This window comes from Corvus kubaryi, unplaced genomic scaffold, assembly GCF_017639235.1.
Source record: "Corvus kubaryi isolate FWS band 111438036 unplaced genomic scaffold, C.kubaryi_AGA036_p1.0 37308, whole genome shotgun sequence".
Classification (NCBI taxonomy): domain Eukaryota; kingdom Metazoa; phylum Chordata; class Aves; order Passeriformes; family Corvidae; genus Corvus; species Corvus kubaryi.
In genome coordinates this window covers 11673794-11699003 of record NW_024581096.1, presented here as the reverse complement: position 1 = coordinate 11699003, position 25210 = coordinate 11673794, and the positions used below count along the sequence as shown (strand labels likewise).

Here is a 25210-nt window from a genome sequence, read left to right as displayed (position 1 = left end):
TTTCACTATTCATGGTTAACTGAAAGGTAAAAATCACTGTAAAGCCACAAGAGATTATTTGGGCCCCTTCCATTTACATCACTCGATGTTCAGGTATTATTGTGCCATGGTTTCACAAAAATTCTCCTTCTAAGGACTAAACTGTAGCTAAACCAGCAGGTGTTTGCTAGTTTTCTGCCCTAAACATTCTTTCCTTCTGCTTCTCGTGTAAAATTCTGGGGTTCACATGACACAATTCTGGGATGATTCAAAATGACAAACTGTCAGAAACAACTAACCCTACAAGACCCAAAGTTGGTAGTTTTCTGGTGGCAAGGATGGGGCAGGATTAAAAAACTGTGGGGCAAGGGTAGTCATTTAGGAGCCACTCTTAGACATTTAATTGGCTCTTTGAATTGCATTACTATATCTCAGCCGTGGGTTTCATTAGTCAGCTTGGCTTAATCATGGTCACATAATTTTGGTTCAAATACAACTGCTAATTTTCCTCTGAGATATTTGCCCAGATATCTTAACAGAATTGGAGAAAAATAATATAATATCGAATTTCATTTTCTAAACATTCATATTTAAGCAAAGATAAGTTAAATTGAGATTTGGGAGAAACTTGTCTCATCAGTTCATGTAAAAAGGCATACAGGGCTATATTTCAGACATGCAATTTATGTGGCTCCAGGAAGTCATTATCTGTATTGATACAGCATTAATTAACTTCACCAATACTTACAGTTCTTTGAAAACGTTATTTTACTGTTACTGTTAATAAAAATCATAATCTAGAATTTGGATAAAATTTGTACCTGATCTTGTGAAAGGCTCAATTGTCAAAGCCTAAATTTAACTTCTGTTTTCTGGGAATGCTCAGCAACCCAGAGAACATGTTCAGCTGCAATTAGAATAAAGCTTTAGAGCTTAATCATGTTAATTAAACTTGGGCAATACCTCCAATGTCTTTACCTAACTTGCTTTTCCTTACAAATTTTCTGTCAGCATATTTTACTGTGACCTTGCACAGTGTTATTCATGTCCACAAATCCTCATCAACATACACAAAAGGGATTGTTCTCATGGTCTCACACTGTGAGTTTACTCATCACACAGCGCTTAGTGGATGTAGGGGGTGGGAGTAGCCCATTTGAGACTGCTTCATTAGGAGAGTGAAAGACAACCTTAAAGAAACAAAATTAGGGCAACACTCCTGAGTCAACAGTTGCCATTATTGCTGTTCCACCATAGGAGTCCTTAACAAGCAACTGCAATTTCCTAATGAAGAGACCGTAAAAAGTAAACAGGAAAATAATTAGGAATAAAAAGATGTTCCGTTCCTAATGTTTTGTATTTAAAGACTAAGTATAAAACATCCAAAGGGAATTTATATAAAAATCTCTCCACTGACAAGGAAGTGCCATTAATTCAGCTGTAACATGCTGAATAAGGAAAGAATTAATCGCGGTCATAGAAATCCTCTTTTTTTTGTTTCAGTAAGTCAATATGTATAAGGACCAGAATGGACAGTTTGTTCTACATAGTCAGAACTGCTGGATTATTTTATGCATTTTTATCAACATATTGCTGCATCTCGGCAGAATCCTGACCTGGAGGTGTTCGGTCCTGTGCCCACAGATGGGAACCTCAGTCAAGAGCCTGCACCAGGGCTCTGAGCACAGAGTCTCTCCTCTACTGAGCAGAATTACCACTATTCTGTGAGGAGCAGCTGAGGACTTTGGGCTTGTCCAGTTTGGAGAAACGGAGGCTGAGGGGTGACCTCACTGCTCTCTGCAGCTTCCTGAGGACAGGATGGGGAGAGGGTGATGCTGATCTCTCCTCCCTGGATCAAGTTACAGAACCAGTGGGAATGGTTCAAACTATATCAGGAAAGATTCAGACTGGATCTTAAGAAACATTTCTTTCCAGAGGTGGAGGTAGCACACTGGAACTGCCTTCCCAGAGAGGTGGCCAATAACCCCAACCTGTCAGTGTCAAAGAGGTCGATGCCTTTAATAACTTTAATTTTTGGTCAGCCCTGAAGTCAAATTGGCCTAGATGGTCGCTTAAGCCGCAGCTGAACTGTTCTTTATTTTAAATGGTCATCATTATACATCAAAAGGGATTTTAAAGAAACAAAAATTTTAAAACATCAGGGGAAAAAGCTTAAAACCACAAGAATTTTAGTGTAGGAAAGCAAACACATAGTTTTTTCAAAGGTTCTTAAAGGGCAGAAAAATACTCAGAAGCAGGGACTTTCAATATGATAAGCAGTAGCTGAGCACTTTAACAGTTTTCAAACTGAAATTACAGTCATGTATAAATGCATATGCTCACTTGCACACCCTCCACTCCCAGTGACAGTCTTGCTTGCTCTGAGGAAAGATAAAATCACCAAAAGTACTAGAATCAACACTATATAATGACTATTTTTCCTCAGAGGGTTGCTCTTTACTCTGGAGTGTAAGAAAATATATTCTATTTTAAAATTGATATTTATGGGCTCTCATTTGTTAGTTAGTGATTAATGCTGGGGCCAAATATAAGCCAATGTAAGCTTTGCTGACTAGGAGTTTACACGCAGAAATAGGGCTACAGTCATACCAGCTGCTGACCAGCTACTGTTGTGGGAAAAATGCATTGTGCATCTGATTGTGTAATATGTATATTCCTTCTTTCAAAAAAACCCAAACCTTCAGGTATAAACTCTTAACTAGTGTAATAGGAAATACAGGCATAAACTCAAATCTCAGACTGAAATAGCTCACTGAGAACATTGGAGTGTTCTGAAAAAATCAGTTTCTTCAGTTGTGCTAATTAAAGGGAGAAAGTGTTCTGAAGCTGTAGGACTTTTTGCATAGGTTTTACATTTCAGCTTTTAAAACAATTCCTTGGGACTTATTCTTGAACAAGCAGATTCAAAGCTGCTATTTACTTAAGCATTATCTAAAGAAAACATGCTCAGTTTATTTTACGTTTGATCTTCCAGGAGTGTAGTACCACCCCTCCACATTAGTGTGCCCTAGTATAGTCCAAGATTACACATGGATTATGTGCAGCATGCTTTCAAGATCTAGAAAATTAAAAACAGCAACAAGTCTAGATTTGGTAAATTTTAGAATTCTGTGTAATATAAAATCATAAGTACAATATAAGCAAATGTAATTGACACAAAATTAGTCACAATATAGTAGCTATTTCATGAAGATTCATAGAATCAATAGTTCATGCCAATTTACTGAACAGTAATCAAGTCAGGTGAGCAATCGGAGCTACCAGATTAGCAACTCAGAATTTTTAAAGTCATCCTAACTAGACTTTTTTTCTCCTTTTCTCTTTATCTTTTCTCTCTCTTTCTCCTCTTGTAATTATATATTTACCTTCTCCTTGCCTTTCCTATATTTTAAAATATTTTCATTTCTTCTCTTAACATCTTTGTTAAAGAACAACGTAGCATTTTGCTTTGTGACACTCTGGAGAACTCCTTGTCATGTCTTTATTTTATACACAGTGGTATTTCTCAAGAGAGGGAAGGGGTAGGTGAAGGAAGAAGACAGGGCTGAAGGCTTGGGTTTGCTTGCAGTTTTACAGATTTAGGCCTACCCCTTTCTGTCTTTTCTTCCCTTCCTTCTCCCCGGCCTCCCTCCTTCCCCATCAATACTTAAAAAATCATTCCCATTCATGTTGTGTGAGTGCACACGCTAGGAGAAATTACAGGGGCTCTGCTCCAGATCACCTTGACAACTTCAAGGCATCCCTGTGCGTGGGGACTGGTGGCACAGCAAAGTTTCCCAGGCCCCCTGGGGAAGGGGAGGGAGAGGAAGAGAGGAGTCAGAGGTGCTGGAGCCAGTAGCGTGTGGAGGAGAGAGCAGCGAGCAGGATGAAAGGGGCACATACATCTCCTGCAGGACAATGGGGGTTTTGCTGGCTGACTGTGAAAAGACACACTGAGGATACAATGCTTTGTGACACATGAAAGCTTTGGAGACCTTTCCAGAGTCCCATTCAGTTCTAAGAAATCTTGTCAACATCTTAAAATGCAAAGAAAACAGCCCCTTTCATTTTCTCATTCTTTAAAAACAGATTTAAAATATTATTTTAGGCAATTGTTGTTGCTGGTATGCCGGAAACTTTGGCAGTTCTCTGAGTTCCCAATAATTGCAGTGGGAGGGGAGACGACCCAGAAAGTCCCCAGTAAGGGCTCTCAGAGGTGAGCACTTGCTTCCTCCTCATACAGCTTTTGTTCATACTTAGGCCTGTCATCCTTCTGCTTTGAATGCTTGCTGCTATATGTGCCATGAGCAGCTACAGCTCAAGAAGAAAGGAATTGCTGTCCCTGTGTTAAAGCTGAGAAATAATTTATATGATAGCGAGAGCAGGAATGAGACTGAGTGACCTAAAATAAGGAGCCATGTAGTCCCAGCCAGAGTACACACCAGGAGACCAGGCTGGAAAGCAGCTTACAAAGACAAGAGCATGACTCTTGCTTCCCTGACATACCACTTTCACATGGTTCACCACTCAGTCCCAGAATCAGTCCAAGAAAAAAACAGGATCACAAAATCTAATCCTTCAAAACAGCAATCTTTACTGGTAAGGTATGCCCTACACTGACTCTTAGTGATTTCTGGAGTATAGGAGACTCAAGGGTGAAGTACAAATAAACTGTCAGGTTTGGTTAAAGCACAGGCAGGTATGGCGGGAAATCCTCTAAGACTGACAGTGCTTAGCATCTGGTGTTGAACCTATTATCTGTAAAGGGCAGAATGCTGGGAACCAACTGATTCAAAATCTCTGCATTTCCAAACATTCCTACCAAACTGTATAGGTTTGCTCATGTTGTAAAAAAAGTATAAAAATGGTCTTATGCAAAATGAAAAAATAGATAGACCTTTGTTGCTACTTTAGAAAGAAAAAGAACATTTAAAAAACCCCAATTAACACATACAAAAATTAAATTGACTGACTAATATGTGAACATTCATTTTTCACTTTCTAAGTTATGTTTTAAGTTTCTTATTCATACTTTAAAAATAAAATTTGTAATAAATGCTGTCTGAGATAAATGCTGTACAATTCAATAGCAGATCTGAAATTCTCAAAAAATTATTAACATTATTTCTTGCCTTGGCTAACCATATTTGCATTATTTTATATTTACCTTACTTGTGGACTCCAAAAAAATAACCAATCTTCCATTCATGAGTAAGAGGGCTACAGGACTTCCCATTTGTAAAGTTAAGAAAGCTCTTTGTTACTTGCTAGTGTTTACCATTTTCCTCACAGAATTTCAGAACATAAATGTAAACTTACCATGAAAATTATAATACAGTTTTGCAGGTGGAAAATCTGAGTAGAGAAATGAAGGATCAAATGCTTCAAATGTTGGATTTCCATGTTCAGTTTCTTGCTGTACCAATAACATTTTTCCTTCCACTACAATGGCACACATAAGCCAAGAAATTTAGTGTGTGAATCTAGTGATGGAATTCCTTTTGTGTGTATGAATCTTACTGGCTCTAATGATTTCTGCCAAAAGGGCAGAAAATGAAGAAAGGTGAACTGAAAGGGTAAGTATGAAGCATGTGATTGGTGTAATACTTTGAAGATTTGATTAGAGCCTGGGACACATCCTTGATCTCTGCTGCATCAGGGACTAGAGTACTTTCACTGTAGCTCCAATAGAATGTATCTCCTCCTTTAGAAGACAGACAGAAAGATGTTCTATCTACAATGATTTGAAGAACATTTAGTTTTGCCAGGCAATGATTCAAATTTTATATTTCCATATTATTTATATTCCTGCAGTCCTCTTGCCTTATTCTAAATGCTTTCTCCTCTGAGACAGACAGCCAGAACAGAAGGTGGTCAAATTTTTTTATATGTTCAAAGGCGGCATCTATATACATGTGTAGGCAGTCCATGGAAGTATGGGTTAGGCAATTCCATATAGGAGGAAATAATAAAGCTAAAAGATCCTTTCAAAACTCCTTTTTTCATTTAGCACTTTGAAAGCTTGATTGCAACAAGAAGCCTGAGCCCTGGTTTGAGACAGATGGCACAGGCCTCCAGATGGAGTATGGGCAAATATTGAGGAGAAGGAACAGTGGGACATTTTGAGGAGAAGAGCTAGCAAGACGTAGCTGCGACTGCTGGAAAGAGAAAGAGCATTTCCATTTCTGACAGTCCTCATGAGACGTTCCTTCTCAGAGACTCAGAACTCTTTCCCTGACAGAACGGCACCTTCTTTTAAAAAACATATTGCAGCTATTCATCAGTGTAATCTCATGAAAAAAATACTATAGAAGATGCCATAGGGAGCACCCTAATATTCACAGTAGATCCAAACACAGCCAAGAATTAGGATTAATGTTGCAAGTCCTGCAAGTTTATGGGAGGAAATATAGGTTTATTCATACCTTTATGGTAAGGATTTTCCGAAACAGGTTAGCAGCATTTAATCTGTTTTAAAGTCCCGTGGCTTGGGACAGAGGTAAACTGAGGTAGCCCATTGGGGATTAAAGAAAACTGTTCATATATGTTAATTGTAGCAATCATCAACATCACTCAAGAGTACTCTATTTTCTATTTTACAAATTATGTGCAGCACATTTTTCAGACTGTTGTAACTACACTAATCAGAAAGCATGAATTGTCTCACTGGAATATATAGGGAGTGCCACACTGCATCAGACCAATGATCTTTGCATTTAATGAAGTGTTAAGAAAGCACAGAAAGCTGTAACTCTTGTTATAGAAAATTATGTAACTAGGGGTGGAGTGGGAAGACAGTGACAGAATGAGCTGCAAAAGAGGGACATCTTGCCTTGGGTAGCTTTAAGTGTCCTAGTCATCAAAACTCTTCCCACAGAACTATTTTCATTATGCTTAGGTCATACCCTTTACTCACAACTATATCAGTTGCATGTTGTTGTGCTTAAATTTACTAGGAATTGCTGCCCTGGATAGTAAAGCCTCAGGGAAGATGGGAGTCCGAGCAGTAGTCTACTACATGAGCACTACTATCATTGCTGTACTGATTGGCATAATCATTGTGGTCATCATCCACCCCGGGAAAGGTACAAAGGAAAACATGCACAGAGAAGGCAAAATTGTGCAAGTGACAGCAGCAGATGCCTTTCTTGATTTAATCAGGTATGGCTATGATATTGCACATTTTCTGTACCAATAGCTATGATGGTAATATTTAGATTCACAGAGAAAAAAAGTAGAGAATTTTAAACAGTGACTGCATAAAGTTGCCAAATTTCTTTCAACTGTGTGATATCAATATCTCTAACCCTTACAATGCTACAAAAGGATACATGGATTTATTTCCAAATCAAGCTGTTGCGGGGGAAGAAACTGCTTTTAATACTGAAAAAAAGACCGATTCTTTCTTTCTTTCATGCACAAAAGAAAGACCTCTGTTTTGCTATCTGCATGGGTCTTTTTTCCTTCTTCCAAAGCACAGACCTTACTACCAAATTCCTCCACTTTTCTTCTAACTTGCAACAGTTTTCTCACTTCACTTGAACCCCTGATTTAGTTACTCGTTTTAATTTTGATTTGTAGCCACCAATCTGGGTGCATCTACTCAATTTATTCAATTATATGAATGGGAAATAACTTCCAGGAACAGGCAAGTAACATGCTTGAAATAGAGGGCACAGATGTAAAACCTTGTTTTCTCCTTGCTCAGAGACTCTGCAATAACTCTTCTATAGAGCTAGTATGCCACAGATGTATTGTAGGGAGTAGGGAAGCTGAGGTTTTGAACTCAGGAGCTTTTCCACAGGTGAAACCACCAAAGTTTTTTGTTCCGCTAACCCATTTGGAGAATCCAGAGACACAGAGAAAGGCCTCCAAGGATCGTGCTGCCAGGAAGGGGGACTACAGTAACCTCCATTAAGAGGTCTGCGCTCAGATTCCTCGAGATTTATTCAATTAGGCTGCTTCTAAATCCCTCAGAAATGCACAAATCAAAGAAAACAAAGAAACAAACCCCCATCTGCAACAAATGTACACACACATGTATGTATGTATTATTATTATTATAGAATATTCAAACATCAGAAAGATTTGGGGTTTAGTCACAACAAATCAAGTGATAAATAATAATCAAGTGATAAATATCATGAAGTACTAGGCTACATAAGAGCAAAAACTATTTGAGAACTCAAAATACATTAAGTATTATTAAATTATTTATTAATCTGGATTCATAAAGCATTAATAAGTACAAAATTAAAAGTGAGTCTTGTCCCATAGAGCTTTGTACATTTAGTAATTTAGTTAGTGTACTGCTCCATAACCAGACTTGCGATACAATACAAATACAGAGATTCCAATTGCCAGGAACCATCCAATCCTAATTTTCATCCCAGTAAAGCTAACCAGGCCAATGCTATGTGCAACGGTCTACTCACTGTATATGTTATCACATATTTGTCTTAGGATTCCTTCAAAAATTAGCTGGTCAATTCTTTTATTAGCTGTGTCCTTACTAAAGGAATTATTAGCTTATTATTGCTTCTCATGTTACTTTCTTTCTCTTTCACAGAAATATGTTCCCTCCAAATCTGGTGGAAGCTTGCTTTAAACAGGTAAAAATATTTTTTTTTGTTTCCAAATAAAACATGAAGAGGTAAGAAATTAAATGTAACCACATTTGCCTTAGGAATATCACATTCTTGTTAATACCACTTACAGCAGAAACATAACTTATATATGCTGCCAGCTGTCTCAAAAACTCCTGAACTAAGCTAACCAAATCTATGCTCTGTTTTCAATCATATTGAGACAACAATATTTGCTATGGGAAGTGAAGAAAACCAGGCTTGGCAAGTCAAAAAATTATTTTTTTCAAAATGTCAAATTCAGATGTTGACAGCAAGGTTCATTAAAATGAACTCAGGATTTGCCTTTCTAAAACAGTGTTATGTTAAACTGGGAGATACTGAGATATTCACCATCTGTGCAAAGACTGGAAGAATTTCAAGAATGTCATGTGACAAAAAGGTTCGAAAGAGAAAAAAAAATTTGTGGACATTATCAAAAAAAAGGCAAATTAAGAACTTCCTGTCACCTGTGGTAGAAGTCCATGGGAGTACGTTTTTATATTGCTTCTCAAAAGCCTCTATTGTTAGCTTGGTCTTAACCTCAGCTGTCCTACAGAGAAAATAACAATAACTAGTCACATTCTTTTTTTTTACAGGAAGACATTATAGATTCAGTGAAACCTAGAATGTATGTTTCCATAATCTAATTGCTTCACATTGACCTCACAGACAATCTTGAACTGATATTACTTACCAGCTACTGCTGTAGCAATAAAAAAAGCTGAAATGTGAAGGTCAAGAAGAGCATAAAGTATAAACTTTCCAAAGCCAGCTGAGTTACATCTTGCAGAAGAGTTGAAAAGAAATTGTAACATTCTCTCTAGTTATATAAACAGAAACCAATAAAAAGGAGTGACTTTCTGCATTAAAGATTTCTAGATTAAAATTAAAAAAGCAAACTAGACCCAGGTCCAAGACTAACAAATGCCATGCCTCTGTCTTCAGCAAGGATGTTGATGAACTCAGTACACTGATGCAGAAGAGCAGTATAGAAATGAAAACCTCTATATCTAAACTAGAAATAAATTCAAAGAATTTAATGTAATAAAGTACAGGAATGATATGATCTTTATCTCAAAATAATGAAATAATTAGGGCATAAAGTTATAGACGTAGCAGCAAGTATTCTTCATAAATCTCTCAAATTTGGAAGTTATTATCTAGAGGTCTTGAGAGCAATCAAAGTGCCTCCCAGATTGCAGTTTCAAAAAGATTTGGGAAATTATTTAAGCAGATAACAAGCCATTCATTTGATCTCAGTTATATTGAAGGATATAAATGCCTTAAAGGAAAAAGTAAAGACTTCATAATAAACAAAAATGAAAAGTACATAAAGCAAACAAATTAGAAAAACCACAAAGGTTTCTGAAACATAGTTTGTATGGAGGTAAATAAGATAAAAACATACAAAAAGAAGATGAAATCACTATTCCTGAATTTGAACTGGAAATTAGTAGTTTTTAACCCTACGTTACTTAAAAGTTGAATTCCTGAAAGCATCTTCATTTAGGAGTTATAGGAACACTTCAGCAGTTTTCCAATACAGACGAAAAAATTCTTTTGATAAAGTATTCCATAGCAACAGGAAACTTGGCTCAGTGACTAGCAGTTCTAAACCCATGTTCTTAATTAAAGATGTCCTGTATATTCTGTTAACATTAAATATATTGTATTTCTCACGTGCTTTACATCTTAAGGGGTTTCTAGAAAACAATTCAAAAATCCAGGACATATTTAGTGAAAGCTTTTACTGACTTTCAGCAGCAACTGAAAAGTACCAGGATTAGTGAAGTACCAGGATTTTAAATTTGTCATACTATTACTTTTTCAACTTGGTACCAAACCCTAGATTTTTATCTAAAAGTTATTTTGTGGTAGTAGATTCATTAAATTAAGATCTGAACTTGCAAGTATGTGTAATATTAATAGGTATCCAGATGATTTTTTATATCCGACCCCGTAACTTTCTTTTCAAAAAGAAAGTTCCATCCATTCGGTCATGCATTTCTCAGAAGATTTATGAACAAGAATGATCCATCTGGCACAAATCTGTTTCTGTAACACTGTGTTTGATGGCCCAAACACAAAACACACAAAACTACCCGTAGCTGTCCACACTCAACAGTGTAATACTGACCCACAGCTTTACACACCTGAAAATAATCGCTGGAATATGCACTGAACATTTAAATCACATCTTTGGATAGATCAGATGTGCACATTCTGTCTCACAGCATCTTTAGGCAGGTTTCTTTCCTAGTTTATACTGGAACTCACTGGAAGGTGCGAAAAGAAATGGAACTGCGTGAGGAGCATAACCAAAGCGGGAGTGCTGTTAGGAGGAGTTGGGAAAGCTTTTACAGGATTGCTGCTGGGAGATGAAGAGTCCAGAAGGGAGACTGGAACCTTAGGACCTATCCAGGCAATATCTTCCTATATTTCCTACTGTTCTCCTTTCCGATTAGTCCTTTGGATTCCGTTTAGTGTTTCTTTCCAACTAGACTGTGAGGCAAAGCTGCCTCCCCTTTCTTTTACTCCTCCTCATCCTCCTTCTTTGCACATTTTATTTCCCAGTAGATTTTTTCATCTTTACACTTGACTGACATGAATTTTCAAGTATGATGGAGAGTGGTTTGCTTCCCTCAGGACCCTGGGATGCATTTGTCATGTCCAAAAGACCTCCATTCAGTTTCATCAGGTGATTCCAAGCTTTTGCTTACAGCAGGAGGGACTTTGCTCCTCCAAATTCCACCTGAACATTCAGGGACTTGAGAGATGGAAAGCCTGACTGCCAGACAATGAAGACCAAGACAAAGAACTCATTGAGTACCTCAGCCTTCTCAGGCTGATTCTTAAACAGCAGATTATTAATCTAAATAACATGTCTTCTGGTGCTGGTGATTTCCATATGACTTGTGGTTATATTTCCATGTGACCTTCACTATGCACAGATCATTTGAGGTTTTCATGACTTTTATGAGTAACGAGAGAATCTGAATATATTGACTGCAACTAGATACTCCACATATACCTAAAATTAGATTACTTTGTTCAAAATTTTCTCAATGCCCCTGCATTCACCCCCAGTTTAAGGATATCTGAATAAATCTTTGGGTTTACCTTGCAGCTCTGGCCACTATCTCTTAGTTTTTCTTTCTTTGCTAAATTAAGAAATTATGTCTAGCCTGGGGCTGAGCAGTAGTGAGCAGTCTGCTTATTAAGCAGATACTGCTTCTTAGCTACTTGTTCTTTGTGCTGTGCTCTGGGGGTCTATCAAAGAGCAGAAGAAATGCAAGCAAACTTGTGGAATTAAGAGACAGAATCAATCTAAAAATGTGGGGAGGGTCATTCTGGTGTGAATAGGTAGAACTTGATGCCAGCTGAAGCTTAAAGAACTACATTCCTTCTGAGATATTTTTGACTACATATTCTTTCCTGAACTCGTCATTATCAAAGGAATTGGAAGTGTTAATCATACATCCAGAAATTACTACTACCAATATATGGTGTCTATTCCTCATGATAATTTGGGCTAGTTAATATATATTATGGCTTGTGTCATCAGCTCTTAGGGAGAAAATTTAGAATGCTTTTGCACATATCCATATGGAAAACAAAGAAAAAAACCACTTAAGATGGAATATCTCTGTCTTAATTTCTTTTAAATTTTTGGGGTTGCATTTAAGCAAACTTGTTGCTTTTAAAGTCAGTATTGTCTAAATGCAGCATCATCATACAGACTTAGCAAAGACAGTACTAATTACATTATCTCAGAGTAAATTATGACAGTGAATTATGAATTTCCAGAATAGTTACCTTTTCAGCAAGATAAGCCACCAGGATGTGCTGCTGCCAGATTACAATGTTTCATCCTTGAAGTCCTTCAATAGATCCAAGTCAAATGACTATGTGTATCTTGAATCACTAATAAAAACAAAATAATAATGAAAGCGTAAACAACTGATTCAATGCATTATTCAATACAGCAACTATATTGTCTATTTCATAGTGTGCTAAGTTAATTAAAATTAATTTTCCAGTTGTTCTTTACCACCATGTCTTGTAAAAATGCATTATTTTTGCATTTCACTTGCAGACATGATTTTTTATAGAAAGCTGTTCAAATTAATGCATTCAAATATCACTTATCTTGCTCCTCAACTGTTCTTGATACATGAACTTAAGGAAAAATTATGAGTATTTTGCATCTAAAATCTTACTGGGCAAAAATACCTCTTCCTGGAGACATAATGCTCCAAGTATCCTCAGAAATGACAGGACTTCAGTGATGTTGCCTAGCCCATCACATATTATCAGTGAATGGACCTCTGGTCTCTCTCCTGAGACCCTTAAGCCTACAATTAGCAGTTTTATTTTGTCTAATTTCTTCTATTTCTGAAAGTTGCAAAGGAACAGGAATCAGCCAAATCAAAATGTGATATTAAACTGTCAGTTTGAGCTACATTAAAAGCTGGTAACTCTGATTGCCACTGAGATAGAGATCTGATGAAAATAGGAATGTTATAAAAACTCAAAAAATTATTTCTTGCCACCAGTTACTCTGCACAGCAGAAATAATCAACCCTGCTATTAACTCATCTATTTCAAAACACTCTCTAACATTTTGAAGGTGGTTCTTCATCCAGTCACTTCCTATAAGCAGTTGGCTTTTTCACCATTTCACACACAGAAAATACGTTTTGTGGTGGTGTTTTGCCTTTAATGTAATTTAAAAAAGCAGTACTAAGAATAAAGCTCAACCTACACTCTACACTGTTTTCCTTAGTAGATACATCCCTTGTGTTTCCTGTATCTGGTCTTCCTTGATTTCTTTTGCTTCACCAGGAAACTTCTCATTACTTTTGATAGACAACTTTGGGTGTAAGATCCACAGAAGGCATATCCACAGGGATGTCCTGGGGCTGAGCCAGCTATAACGAAAGTAAGAGCAGCTCAAGTAAATATTCCAGAGCAAATAAAGTTGCTCTGCTTCCCATTGCTTAGCTTATCATTTTGAATCACACTCTAAATAAGATGTTTCTCCACTGCTCTAGCAGGGGTTCCATAAAGACTATTCTCCCTAGCAATATTTCTGAATACTTAAGTCTGGTGAATAAGGTGAGCGATCAGGTAAGACCTACATCTCTGTGGCCCAGTATAGTAGACGAAATGGAAAAGGACTTTGCTGAGTGAGTTCCTAAAATCCACATTATATTTCTAAAGAAACTTAAATAACACAGAATTAAAAGCATGTTCCTGCTGCAAACAAAATTAAAGAATGAGCCCAAAATTAAGGCCTATTCATATTACCATGTCAAATTCTTTCTAACACAGGTTTTTGAAGGCAAGAATCTTTGTGTTTGATGTAAAGTGTTAGGCGGTATTTTAACATTGCTGACAAGACAGAATAAAAAGCACTTCAGTGAGCACATTATATTACATTTCCATTTACACTCTGTTACTTAAAGAGATAACCCCATCCCACCTTCCCTGGTTCTTCCCTGTCAGTCAGTGAGAACTGATTCACCTCCACAGGTTTTACCCAAAAAATGGTGCCTTTTTTTGCTTGGTACTTTGAAATCTACTTTGAAAAGTAGAATTATCTCACTAAGAGATCAAACAAGAACTATCACAGGTTGGATGTGAGTTGGTGAGGCAGTGGTAGTGGGCTTTTCCATGTCAGCCAACTGCTCATAGTGCTCTCAGCTGAATTCTGCACAGCCCAAATTGTAAAAGATTTTAACAAATTTTATTCAAGACTCGAGAGTATCTGACCTTCATGTAGGTTTGTTCTGCTACATATTATTCAGAAACTTTCTATAAGTATCCTGCAGCAGGTTTTATTTGACATTCTGAAAAACTTAGAGCCTTTAGAGGGATACCTCAAATATGTTGGAAGGGGTGCATGAAACTATTGAGGTGCAGAAAGCAACATCAAATCAGACTAGTGTTGAAAGATGATGATACTTAGGTTTCCCATCCTGGTCATAATTAATTCATTTCACTCAAGTACTTCTGAAGTGTTCAACAGTCTCCAGATATCAGTAGTGATACTTAAACTTGGGGACATAGTTCTCTTTTCTTGGTAGCTCCGAAACAATAAAAATCCAAACCTTGACGCCAGTGTTCTGCTGCTTTAATGGACTAATTAGCATCCTGAGATACATAAGAAACATTATACTAGTGATATTCAGCATGCTTTATGCTTTGGACAGGACAGCAGGGCTTTTTGAGCCCAGATAGAAATATTTGGGATGTAAATTTCTCTTTGGGAAAACATTAGGGGGTGAAAGACTGGTTTTCAAAGCACACATTTAGGACCATATTGATATTTAGAAATCCATTTGTCTGTTCCATAATGGAACCATTTAAAGTATAATCATTTCCTTAGTTAAGAAGTGTGGTGACTTGTACTGCAGAGTAAACTAATGACTTTGCCATAACAAAGGAAAAAAGAGGTATGCTGTATTCAAGTTAGCTTCAGTCTAATTTTTTTTAATACAAAAAGATGAAGAAATAAAGAAACTACAGAGCACAAAAAAATATTTTTCGCTAGCCAAAAAAAGACTAAAAAAGGTTGGAATTTTGTTGCAGGGAAAAATAGCAATTTATATAAAACACAAACTAAGAATCAATAGTTTTATTACCAGATACAGGAGCATGACAAATCTGAATCTTTTGCAGATGACTTTGGCCTGTTTATGAGAAAATGATTTCTAGAAGCTAAAGCTAAACATTTTGTGTTAGAAGTTATTACGAATTTTTGTTGCTTTCAGGAAATTCAAATTTTCATCATAGCACATTTTACCTAAAAATATTAAGCAGAAAATTCAAATGTCCTACAATAGTAAATAACTTATTTAAATTGTGATTATTTAATAATAATAAAAACAGTAACTTTGTTTGCTATGATTCACCGAATTTCTATCTTTCTTTTATTTTTGTTTTAACAGTTCAAAACCAATTATGAAAAGAGAAAGTTTAAAGTAACTATTCCATCCAATGACACATCCACGGTGACTTCCATAATCAACAACGTGTCAGAAGCAATGGAAGCTCTCACCCGAATGAAAGAGGAAATAGTTCCTGTTCCAGGTTCTGTGAACGGAGTGAATGCCCTTGGCTTGGTGGTGTTCTCAATCAGCTTTGGCCTGGTGATTGGGAGCATGAGGGAGCAAGGTCAGGCATTGAAAGACTTCTTTGATAGCCTTAATGAGGCTATCATGAGATTGGTAGCTCTAATCATGTGGTAAGTGCCTCTTCGATAAATTCCTTTCTAAGCTACTAAACAATATTTTTTCATCACAGTTCGGCACTGGGCACTGTTTGGCGGAAAGTCAGACAATAAGATTGTATCTACCTTGTAGCTTTTTTCATGAGTGAGCTCTAGAGCTGTAACTCTCTGTGACAATAATTTGCCCAAACACACCAGCTCTTTCAGTGGGTTTTGCTTTTGACATGAGAAGAATCAGGGTCTATGGCAGAAGTTTCTACCCTTTTACAGAGGTATTCTATGTCTTCATAAAGATAGCAATCACAGCGTGAGATGTTGAAGTTTCATTATATCTTAATCTGAATTCATTAAAGAAAACCAACAAACCTCTCCCATAATCTTATTTCTACACAGCAAAACCTCGTTATCATAATTTTCCAGCACAGCTAGTTCCTGTAGTTGTGGGGTGTATCCATACATCCTTGCATTGTAGCTGCACTGCTCACACATACACATAATTTTCCTGCTTTCTTTATCGTGTTCATTAGGTAAATAAAATAAATACCTTTTCCCTCAAGGTATGAAATCTTTTCAAATTCTTTTCATTATTCTCCAGGTAGAAGGTTAACTATGAAAAGAAGTAACGTCTTGTTGCCTTCTTTACTACAGAAAAAAACCAAATCAACTCGAAGAGTCTATCCAGCAGCAAACACTAGATATGAACTCCAATAACTAAAATCTTTTCTCCTTCACAAGCACATTTAAAATTATAAAGCAGAGGATTCAGATAAATTTCTGCATGGACGTGATGGCGTAAAGGGGAGCTGAGATAGAGTGAATAGATTCTGTTCTGTGGTATCTTACCGTGAGAAGACAAGTGAACATTTATAGTAATAAGGCTGTACCTAAAGTAGTGCTGCAGCAGAATTATGTTCAAGTTTTATGCCCAGCACCAGCTCTTTTTTCACCTCTAGCTGTGCTTCCTGATAGGGAAAACCAGTTCATCCCATCTGTGCTGCTGTCCCACAATGCAGCCAACATTTGTCATACAGATTTCTTCGTGCTGATGAATATATTTATTCAGTGCCCTACTGGATGGAATGTAACACAGCCAGAAGTGATGCCTGGAAAATAGAAGAGATCTTCCCAACAACATTAGAGTGAATATAAAAACAAACCTCTAGTTGAAACCTTTCAGGTACACAATATGGCAAAAATCACACTTGGTATACACAATTTTTATAAGGTTAGTCAATTAGTATACCTATCATACACCGTTCAATTAAAAGGTTAGTTGGCTAGGTAATAACTCCTGGGGTCCTGCCCCACTAAAAGAAGTCCAGAGGTTTCTTTTACCCCACTGTTGTTATATCTGGTCCAGATTCTGGTTGGAAAACAGAGCATCCTTGTAGTTGGTTGTCTTCTTGGAATAAGACTGAACAATATTTAGGAATGCTTTAAGGAGGTAAGCTTCTTGCTCCTAAATGTAGGGAAGAAAGATAGGAAAAATACTAAAAGCTACAACCATGCTTTAGCAATCTACAAAGCTACGAATATATGGAAAATATAAAAATCTAAATATCTTGGGCATCAGAAGCCGCTTGAAACCTTCAGAAGTTATCAGACTTCTGTGCAGGTTCCTTCCCCAGCAGCATGGGAAACAGCACTAGAATAGAACTGGGTGCTTGGCATAGTCTACACATATGTTGGTAGAGTCTTCATTCACACAGGCAGAATTGTAACAGAATTGGCTAAAATAGCTTTTAAACTACACCTGAATTCCAAGGAGAGTTCATTTCCCTGCCTGTCTAAAAGGTGATGCTATTTCAAGATTTTATACATCTTGAAATCCTTACCAGATGCTGAATCCATTGAATCCCACCAGAAACATTCACTGCTGTGGTTTAATCCAGGTTGAGCTGTTCAGAGTTGAAAAGTTCTTGAACTGCTTCTGAATAGGAGCATCCTAACAGTGAAATTCTGCATTTATGCATATAAACACAAACAGTATGGATGGGGGACCGAATCTCTACTTTGTTTTGTAATCCTATTTTGATTTCTTGTTTGCAGGTATGCTCCACTTGGAATTCTCTTCTTGATTGCTGGAAAAATTGTTGAGATGGAAGATATGGGTGTGATCGGTGGTCAGCTTGCCATGTATACTGTAACAGTTATCATCGGTTTGCTAATTCATGCTGTCATTGTCCTACCTCTTCTCTACTTTGTGATCACTCGTAAGAATCCATGGGTATTTATTGGAGGCTTAATCCAAGCATTAGTCACAGCTTTGGGAACATCTTCCAGGTATAAAACAGTATCTTAAAGCCATATTGTTTTTATAGTATTACTGGTTTAAGAAACAATTTTGCCTAATGTTTGGTGAACTCTATATTCACTTGGGCACTGTATTTCAGTTCTGCTGCTCTCTGATACTGACTTGAACTCTGTTTTCTGTAAGAAACCCTGAACAGGATGAAGTTATTCTGTTTGGTGATGCAGACTGTATGGCCAGAACCGTTGTAACTTTGGTCAATCTTGGTGTTTGCTATTTTAAGTAGTTTGTAATGGCTTGATAATGAAGGATAGAGCTGGAAAAGGATATGCATGGCCTAATGGAGCAGCAAAGAAAAGTCCAGAGGGGATTCCTATCGGCAGCTGACATTCTGTGCCCAAAATCCTGATAGAAAATTATGGATACAGAACCCACAACAGAAATGTCACTTTTTCTCTTTGGAGATGGTCATAGATATGTCATAGGAATTTAAAAAACTGTTTGCATGTGTGACAGAAGGAAACATTATTACGATAAAGTGTATGTTTCTATACCATTTGACCTTTTGTAAAACAGCTTCCATTTTAATAGATTTTAAAAATGTCTCCTACAGATGGGGGATTTCAGTTGGAGATTCTGTAATGCTAAATTTGAGTCCTTGGTGTTTGAGATTATTTTGAAGTAAAAACCTAGGCTGATGCAAGACAGCATACTGTACTGCAAGTGGATTTAAAAACCATTTAAAATTCAACCGTAAGATGACAGTCAGCAAAGATATTTTTCTAACACAATCTTCCACAGCGCCTCTTTATTTTTTGCCAGTATTTTATAGATACTGATAGAGTTTTCAAAGACTACAAAGTCTGTTAAGTAGTTAGTAATGAAGGTTTCACTGGGATCAAGTAACCTGATTTGCTGTGTCTTGAAAAACCTCTTTACTTTGGTGAGATCAGATGCAGAGATACAGGCCTGGCTTGGACAGAGTTAACTTTCTTCATAGCAGCTCATATAGTGACATGTTTTAGATTTGTGGCCAAAGCAACAATGATCACACACTGACATTTTAGCTGTTGCTGAACAGTATTTGCACAGTATCAGGACCTTCTTTGTCTCTCACTCTGCCCCCAAAGTGAGTTGAGGAGTTCACAGTGGGCTGGGAGGGCACACAGCCAGGCAGATGAACCAAACTAGGTAAAGAGATATTCCATGCCACATACATCATGCTCGGCAATGAAAGGGGAAAGAGGACTTTAGGAAGGCTGGCCATCTATTACTTCAGAACTTGCTGGCCACTGGTCTATCTGTGGGAGGTGGTGAGTGGTGCTTATGTATCACTTGCATTGTTTCGTTTTCTTCTGCTCTTCTTCCAAACTTCTCCCTCACTTATTAAACATTTTTATTCTCAACCCTTCCATTTTCTTGCTTTTACTGTTCCTTTCGGTTTTGCCTATCCCATCTAGGTGTGGAGGCAAGCGAGTGGCTGTGTGGTGCTTAGCTGCCTAGTGGTGTTAACCCAGAGGTGCAAAAATAATGCAACCATTTATCAAAATGCTGTTTCCAGGGAAGCCTGCAAATAAATAAGAGAAAACATGCTTTTTACTGAAGGTTTGAATAGCCCATTCTGTATACCTTCAAGGAAACAACGTTTAGGGATGATTCAATCACAGCTCCATGACTCAAAAGTGAGAAGCAGGAATTTTAAATAGATCCCTGTGCCTGGCAGAAGAACCTTGTGTCATAACACTGAATTTAGACATTTTCAGACTAGGGATTACATAGAGAATGGCAGTAACAAACAGCTGGAAAAAGTTTCTAAGAGCATTAGGAGAACCCTCATCATTAGAAATGCTTAAATTCATGATTTGCATTTAAAAATTGTTCTGGTAGATCACATAAAAACTAAGACAGAACAGTCTCTCTTGTCATTATAATGTGTGACTCTCCTCTCTTTCCCTCCCTGTAGAACTTATATCGTATATTATCCTCTTTCTTTTTGTTTCAGTTCTGCAACACTACCTGTTACATTTAAGTGTCTGGAAGAAATAAATGGAGTGGACAAACGAGTTACAAGATTTGTACTCCCAGTTGGTGCTACAATTAATATGGATGGAACTGCTTTATATGAGGCTTTGGCTGCAATTTTCATTGCACAGGTCAACAACTTTGATCTGAACTTTGGGCAGATTATCACAATCAGGTATGGAAACCACTGTTACCTACATTTGATAAAAAGGACCTTTGTGATGACCCCTTGCTGGTTTATGTGGGATTAAACATAAGTATCTAGAGCTAAAAACAAGAACTGTTACAGTATCAGATTACCTCTACATCTTCTGCACACAAAAGGACCCCCAGCATGTATAGTCCTTCAGATAATTTTTTTAACAAAACTGTAACATGACACACCCATTACTGCACTTAAAAAAGACAACAAGAACAGGTTTTAATTCATTTCAAATTTTTCTTTTTTAAGAACTCATGCAGCTATTGGGACCTACAGTCCTATAATGAGCATCAGGTAGTTTATAATGCATGTACAAAGCTGAAGCATAAAATCGTCACAATGTTACTGCTAGGAGAGGTAGTGTTTTCCAGGTGTCAGGATACAAACAGGGCTAGCTGTGTAAGGAGCAGTAATACATTTTTATTGTATCAGCTGATAGAAGTGGTGAAGACAGGTTATGTTTTCAAGCACACAAGCCTTCTTGTTTGAAATAGAACAGCAAACAACTCACTAGTTAGCATTCAATGATAACTGATCTGCTTTATGCAGTATGTTTATCACGGTTTAAGGAAAAAGGGTGATGGGTACATGTGCAGAAAGGAAAGTCAGCAAGGAGACACAAGGGCACTGTGGGACAAAGACACATACCTACCACTCAGGAACACTGAAAGTTCATATATAGTTCTTCTCTCCATAAAACCCTCCAGTTTATTTCAATATTCATTAACATAAGACAAAGCTCTGCCTTCACCCTCCGAGGCAATTGTTTCATACTCATTATTACTAGAGCTGCTCCCTGAAAAACCACCTGAGAAAACAAAATCTTCCTAAACCGGGTGTGAACAAGCATATTTTTACTAAGTCAGTCGACTGTATGACTCAGGTTTTCTGGCAGCTTTCTGTTTTCTGATGGCAGAATGCCAACTGCTGGAGGACAGAGACTTCACCTGGCATGAAGTTACAGTGAGATGGACAGAGAGCAGAAGTTCTTGTGTTAGATCTGCCAGGACAGAACTACCTCCTCAGCTTTTTCTTTTAACGTGTTTGAGCTTGTGGAGTGAGTTTTCTCAATGGGTGGGGACATGTAACTTTAATGTTTTTGTCTGGCTCTTGGCATCTAGTACGGATTTTACCACCTAACAAAATCATGTTTCAAGGTTTCTGGATAAAGGTTTACTGAAACACTTCGGATCAAGAGTCATACTCCCCTGCAGCTATAGGGTGTTCAGATAAGGGACTAGGCTCATGTCTTTATTTACTACTAAGCAAATACCTTCTTGTTTTACATCTGGTTTTAAAGTTTAACAGATGATAAGGAGAGGCTTTTTTACTGTTAATTGCTCTTGCCATCTCTTCGCACAGCATCACTGCTACAGCTGCCAGTATTGGGGCTGCAGGCATTCCTCAAGCTGGACTGGTCACCATGGTCATCGTGCTCACATCAGTAGGTTTGCCTACAGATGATATCACTCTTATCATTGCAGTGGACTGGTTCTTGTAAGTATTTTTATGGAGTTGCTAAAGGCTTAGACCATATTTAGCAGTGAAATAGCCTGGGGCATTCTGGCTATAATACAATGTTTTGCTGTAGAGGGAAGTTGGATACAAATACTAAAAAGAATCACTGTTTCTTGCTATTAAGGTATTTTCTTAGAGCAGATGATGAAGGACATTGCTTAATGATGGTTCCTTTTGCATGCAAAATTTTACTTAGAAACCTGTATTGTTAGGATACTAAGAAATCTTTCAGATACACTGCAATTAAATAAGCAAAGAATTGCTTTAGTCTTTTATTTTTTGTAGGATGGCAATGAAAACTTTTCAATCAATCAGGCTCAGAATTGGATCAGATCCAACTAATTCATTGCAGCCTTGCTGACTATCTAACCGAGGAAAGGCTCATCTGTCTACCCCATGAACACAGAAATGAAAAATAATTGTGTTACTGCCACCACAAAGTATTGCCCCTCAGTTTTTCCATTCATCTATCTGTAGACATACACCTTTAGATATAGATATATAGATATATAGATATTCCCCTAGGTCCAGGAAATAAACCAAAGGAAGGGTCCCTCCAGCCCCTATTTCAATTAACACTTATTATTTAGCTTTTTTGGGGCTTTTACCCTTCAGTCTTCTCAACTGCTCCTTGAAAGAAGTTGCCTGTGTTGTTATCAGATCATAATGTCTTCAAGTTATTATCTAACCACCTGATGTAGCTGCTTACCTACTGACGCTGCCAGTCACTCCTCGTCAAGACGCCTCCTGCATCTCCTGGGCAGAGCCCTCTGAGAGGGATGAATTTTTGTAGTTTAATTTGAGTAATTCCTGCACAATTCCACCCTAAATTACACATCATAGTTTGTGGTCAGCAGACAAACAAACCTAACAAGGTAGATTCTTGCTGGCTTACATGTTCAGAGGATACTCTTGCTCTTGATACCCAAGAACATCAAAATGCGTCCAAGAAGCCATAAGCTCCCTTTGCCATCCTCATCATGTGACTGTTTCTTGCTGTGAAGTTGCTAAGAGTATTAACATATTTTGTGACTCCACATCCCACTATATTTGTTAATTTCCATAGAAGAAATCGTGGTATTAACAGTTCAGATAAGTGAATGCACATAAAACAGGTGACTCACCTAGTGGCTGCTTAAGGGCCAATTTAGCAGCTAGTCTGCATGCTTCCTTGAGCAAGGGATGAAATTAACTCACTACTTTTTCCTTAGGGATCGTCTCCGTACCACTACCAACGTCTTGGGAGACTCCATTGGAGCAGGAATTGTTGAACATTTATCACGGCATGAGCTGAAGAACAGGGATGCTGAAATGGGTAATTCTGTGATAGAGGAGAATGAAATGAAGAAACCATACCAACTGATCTCGCAAGAAAATGAGAATGAGAAACCAGTAGATAGTGAAACCAAGATGTAGGCTAGAGAAAGCGTGAGTTCAATGCTACAAGTGTGAGAAAACACACACTTTTTCCGGCAATTTATATCTTGAATTCACCAGCTTCAACTATTCCTTGATTTCTCCCTTTATGCTCGCACTGGAAAGAATTAATGAAAATATATTCCAAACTAGCAGTGATCATGGTATATGTTGGCTTCCCACTTAAAAAAAAATTAACAGGCAACAACACTGGTCCTGCTAGACATATGCTAACTGGGGATAAAAAAAGAGATTGTGTATATGTTACTCATTCCTGTGAATCTTTTTTTTTTTCTTTTTTTTTTTTTATGAACTGGAAAGCAAAAAAGATAACAGAGCCTGAAAATGGTTTTATTTTTTTAAACACCTGTTGCAACATACTAAACATCTATAAACACACAATCAACACTTCTAACTTGATAACTGCATCCAGCTAAGTAAATTAACAGGACTTTTGCTATTTTATCTGATTTTCTTTCTCTAGTATTATATTATTGTTCAAATACTAGCAGGACAATAAAAAGCAGGAGATTAATTGAGGGGATAAAAAGGGGGAAGATATATAAATAAAGAAAAGAAAATACCCCCAAATCAGCACTTTTACCAGCTGAGATGAAATATTTCTGAGAAAGTTATTTTATCTAGACAGTTTTTCAAATTAGTTTCAGCTGATCTTTATAAAATTTAGCCTAGTTGGCTCCCACTGGCTCTCAAACTTTTACATATGCATGTATGTATTTCCAATCTGGATTTGCTCCCTTAATTTCAACATCACAACCCAGTTAAACAATCTGTGTGTGTAAGTGTTTGTAAGAGCAAGGCCCTGGTCTGGGATAGAAGCTGTGTCGTCATCCGTGTCTGGATAAAAAAATTTGCACACTTTGGATGCACTAATGAGCTACTTAATAAGCAATTGTAAGAAGGCAATGCCAGCCTTCTGCAGAAGGTGCAGAGGGTGAGATGTTCAGATCCTAAATGGGCTGGATTCTGAATCTGAATTCCTGAGACCAGCAGAGGTTTTCTGATTGGAAACATCCCAAATTCTTGATCCACTAATAAATTATAGAGGTATTAACTGGACTCACATTTTTCCACCTGGAGAAGGCTCCCTATCTTAATGTGAAATTCTGAATTCCTAGAGAGTTTATCAGTAGCACCTGAAAAAGAAGAGAAAAGCCTTTAGAAAATAAAACTAATGGGTGCTTTTGTACGTTTTATTAGGAAAAGATATGCAAATTGAAAAATAATAAATACTATAATATATGTTGAAATTTTAATTAGAAAGGATTTTAAGATGAAATATTGTAGGTAACTTTCAGGAAATAGATAAGGAAAGAATGAAGAAAGGGAAACAATGTACTTGTAATACAGTGGCTTTTTTGTTCAACTCGAGATTATTCCCTGAAGAAGCCCTTTTCTAGAAATACAAGTTATATACTTTTTCCTTTTTGTCTTGTATTATTAGAATGATGCCTTTTCCTGATCTTAAAATCAAGAGTCAAACACAGTTAGAAGGGAAAAAGGGATTTCACCTTGGTATTTATTTTAAGGATCCCTAGGTGCACATGTCCAGGTGGAATGCACTGAAATGCACCCTGCCAAAAGATCGGGTATAACATTATAGGTTTTATTAATTAGCATATCTATCAAAAATTCCCCAATGAGAATGAGCCCCCCCTCCCCAAGGAGCCTTCCCCTGGATGGTTCTACCTTAGTTTACAGAATGTGTTCTGGAGAGGACCTTGGGGTCTGGGGCACACTGATCCCTAGCTACAAAGCTTCTAAAATGTTTAGTCTCTTAGCTGAAAAAACAAGGCCAAGAATGTAGGCAAAAAGCACTAAGAATACAGAAGTTGTAAAAGGGTATAACAGGGGTATAAAAGAAAAGGCAAAAAATCTTCATGGCATCAAGAGAGGTTAAACTGGAAAGTTTCATAATGTAGAAACAGTTGGAAGAAAGA

At 37.3% G+C, this 25210-nt stretch overlaps 1 protein-coding gene and 2 long non-coding RNA genes across 3 annotated transcripts in view; 1 reads left to right on the top strand and 2 right to left on the bottom strand.

Moving 5' to 3' along the window:
• The window catches only part of LOC121664864, a 90050-nt gene extending 76523 nt beyond the window's left edge, over positions 1 to 13527 (bottom strand). Inside the window, exons 1-2 of the long non-coding RNA XR_006016157.1 lie at positions 13372 to 13527; positions 12423 to 12530 (exon numbers count right to left, since the gene is read on the bottom strand). This is a non-coding gene — a long non-coding RNA (uncharacterized LOC121664864). The remainder of the gene's footprint in view (positions 1 to 12422; positions 12531 to 13371) is intronic.
• The window catches only part of SLC1A3 (solute carrier family 1 member 3), a 62846-nt gene extending 38110 nt beyond the window's left edge, over positions 1 to 24736 (top strand). The window contains exons 4-10 of the mRNA XM_042028483.1: positions 6936 to 7140; positions 8549 to 8591; positions 15560 to 15855; positions 17890 to 18123; positions 20094 to 20288; positions 21678 to 21812; positions 23045 to 24736. Coding sequence (XP_041884417.1) covers positions 6936 to 7140; positions 8549 to 8591; positions 15560 to 15855; positions 17890 to 18123; positions 20094 to 20288; positions 21678 to 21812; positions 23045 to 23249 — 1313 coding nt within the window. The 3' untranslated portion in view covers positions 23250 to 24736. The remainder of the gene's footprint in view (positions 1 to 6935; positions 7141 to 8548; positions 8592 to 15559; positions 15856 to 17889; positions 18124 to 20093; positions 20289 to 21677; positions 21813 to 23044) is intronic.
• On the bottom strand, positions 17999 to 23046 carry LOC121664865. Its single transcript, XR_006016159.1, has 2 exons — positions 22958 to 23046; positions 17999 to 19658 (listed from the first exon to the last, which is right to left on the bottom strand). It is a non-coding gene; the product is annotated as an uncharacterized LOC121664865 (long non-coding RNA).
• Positions 24737 to 25210: the final 474 nt, after the last annotated feature.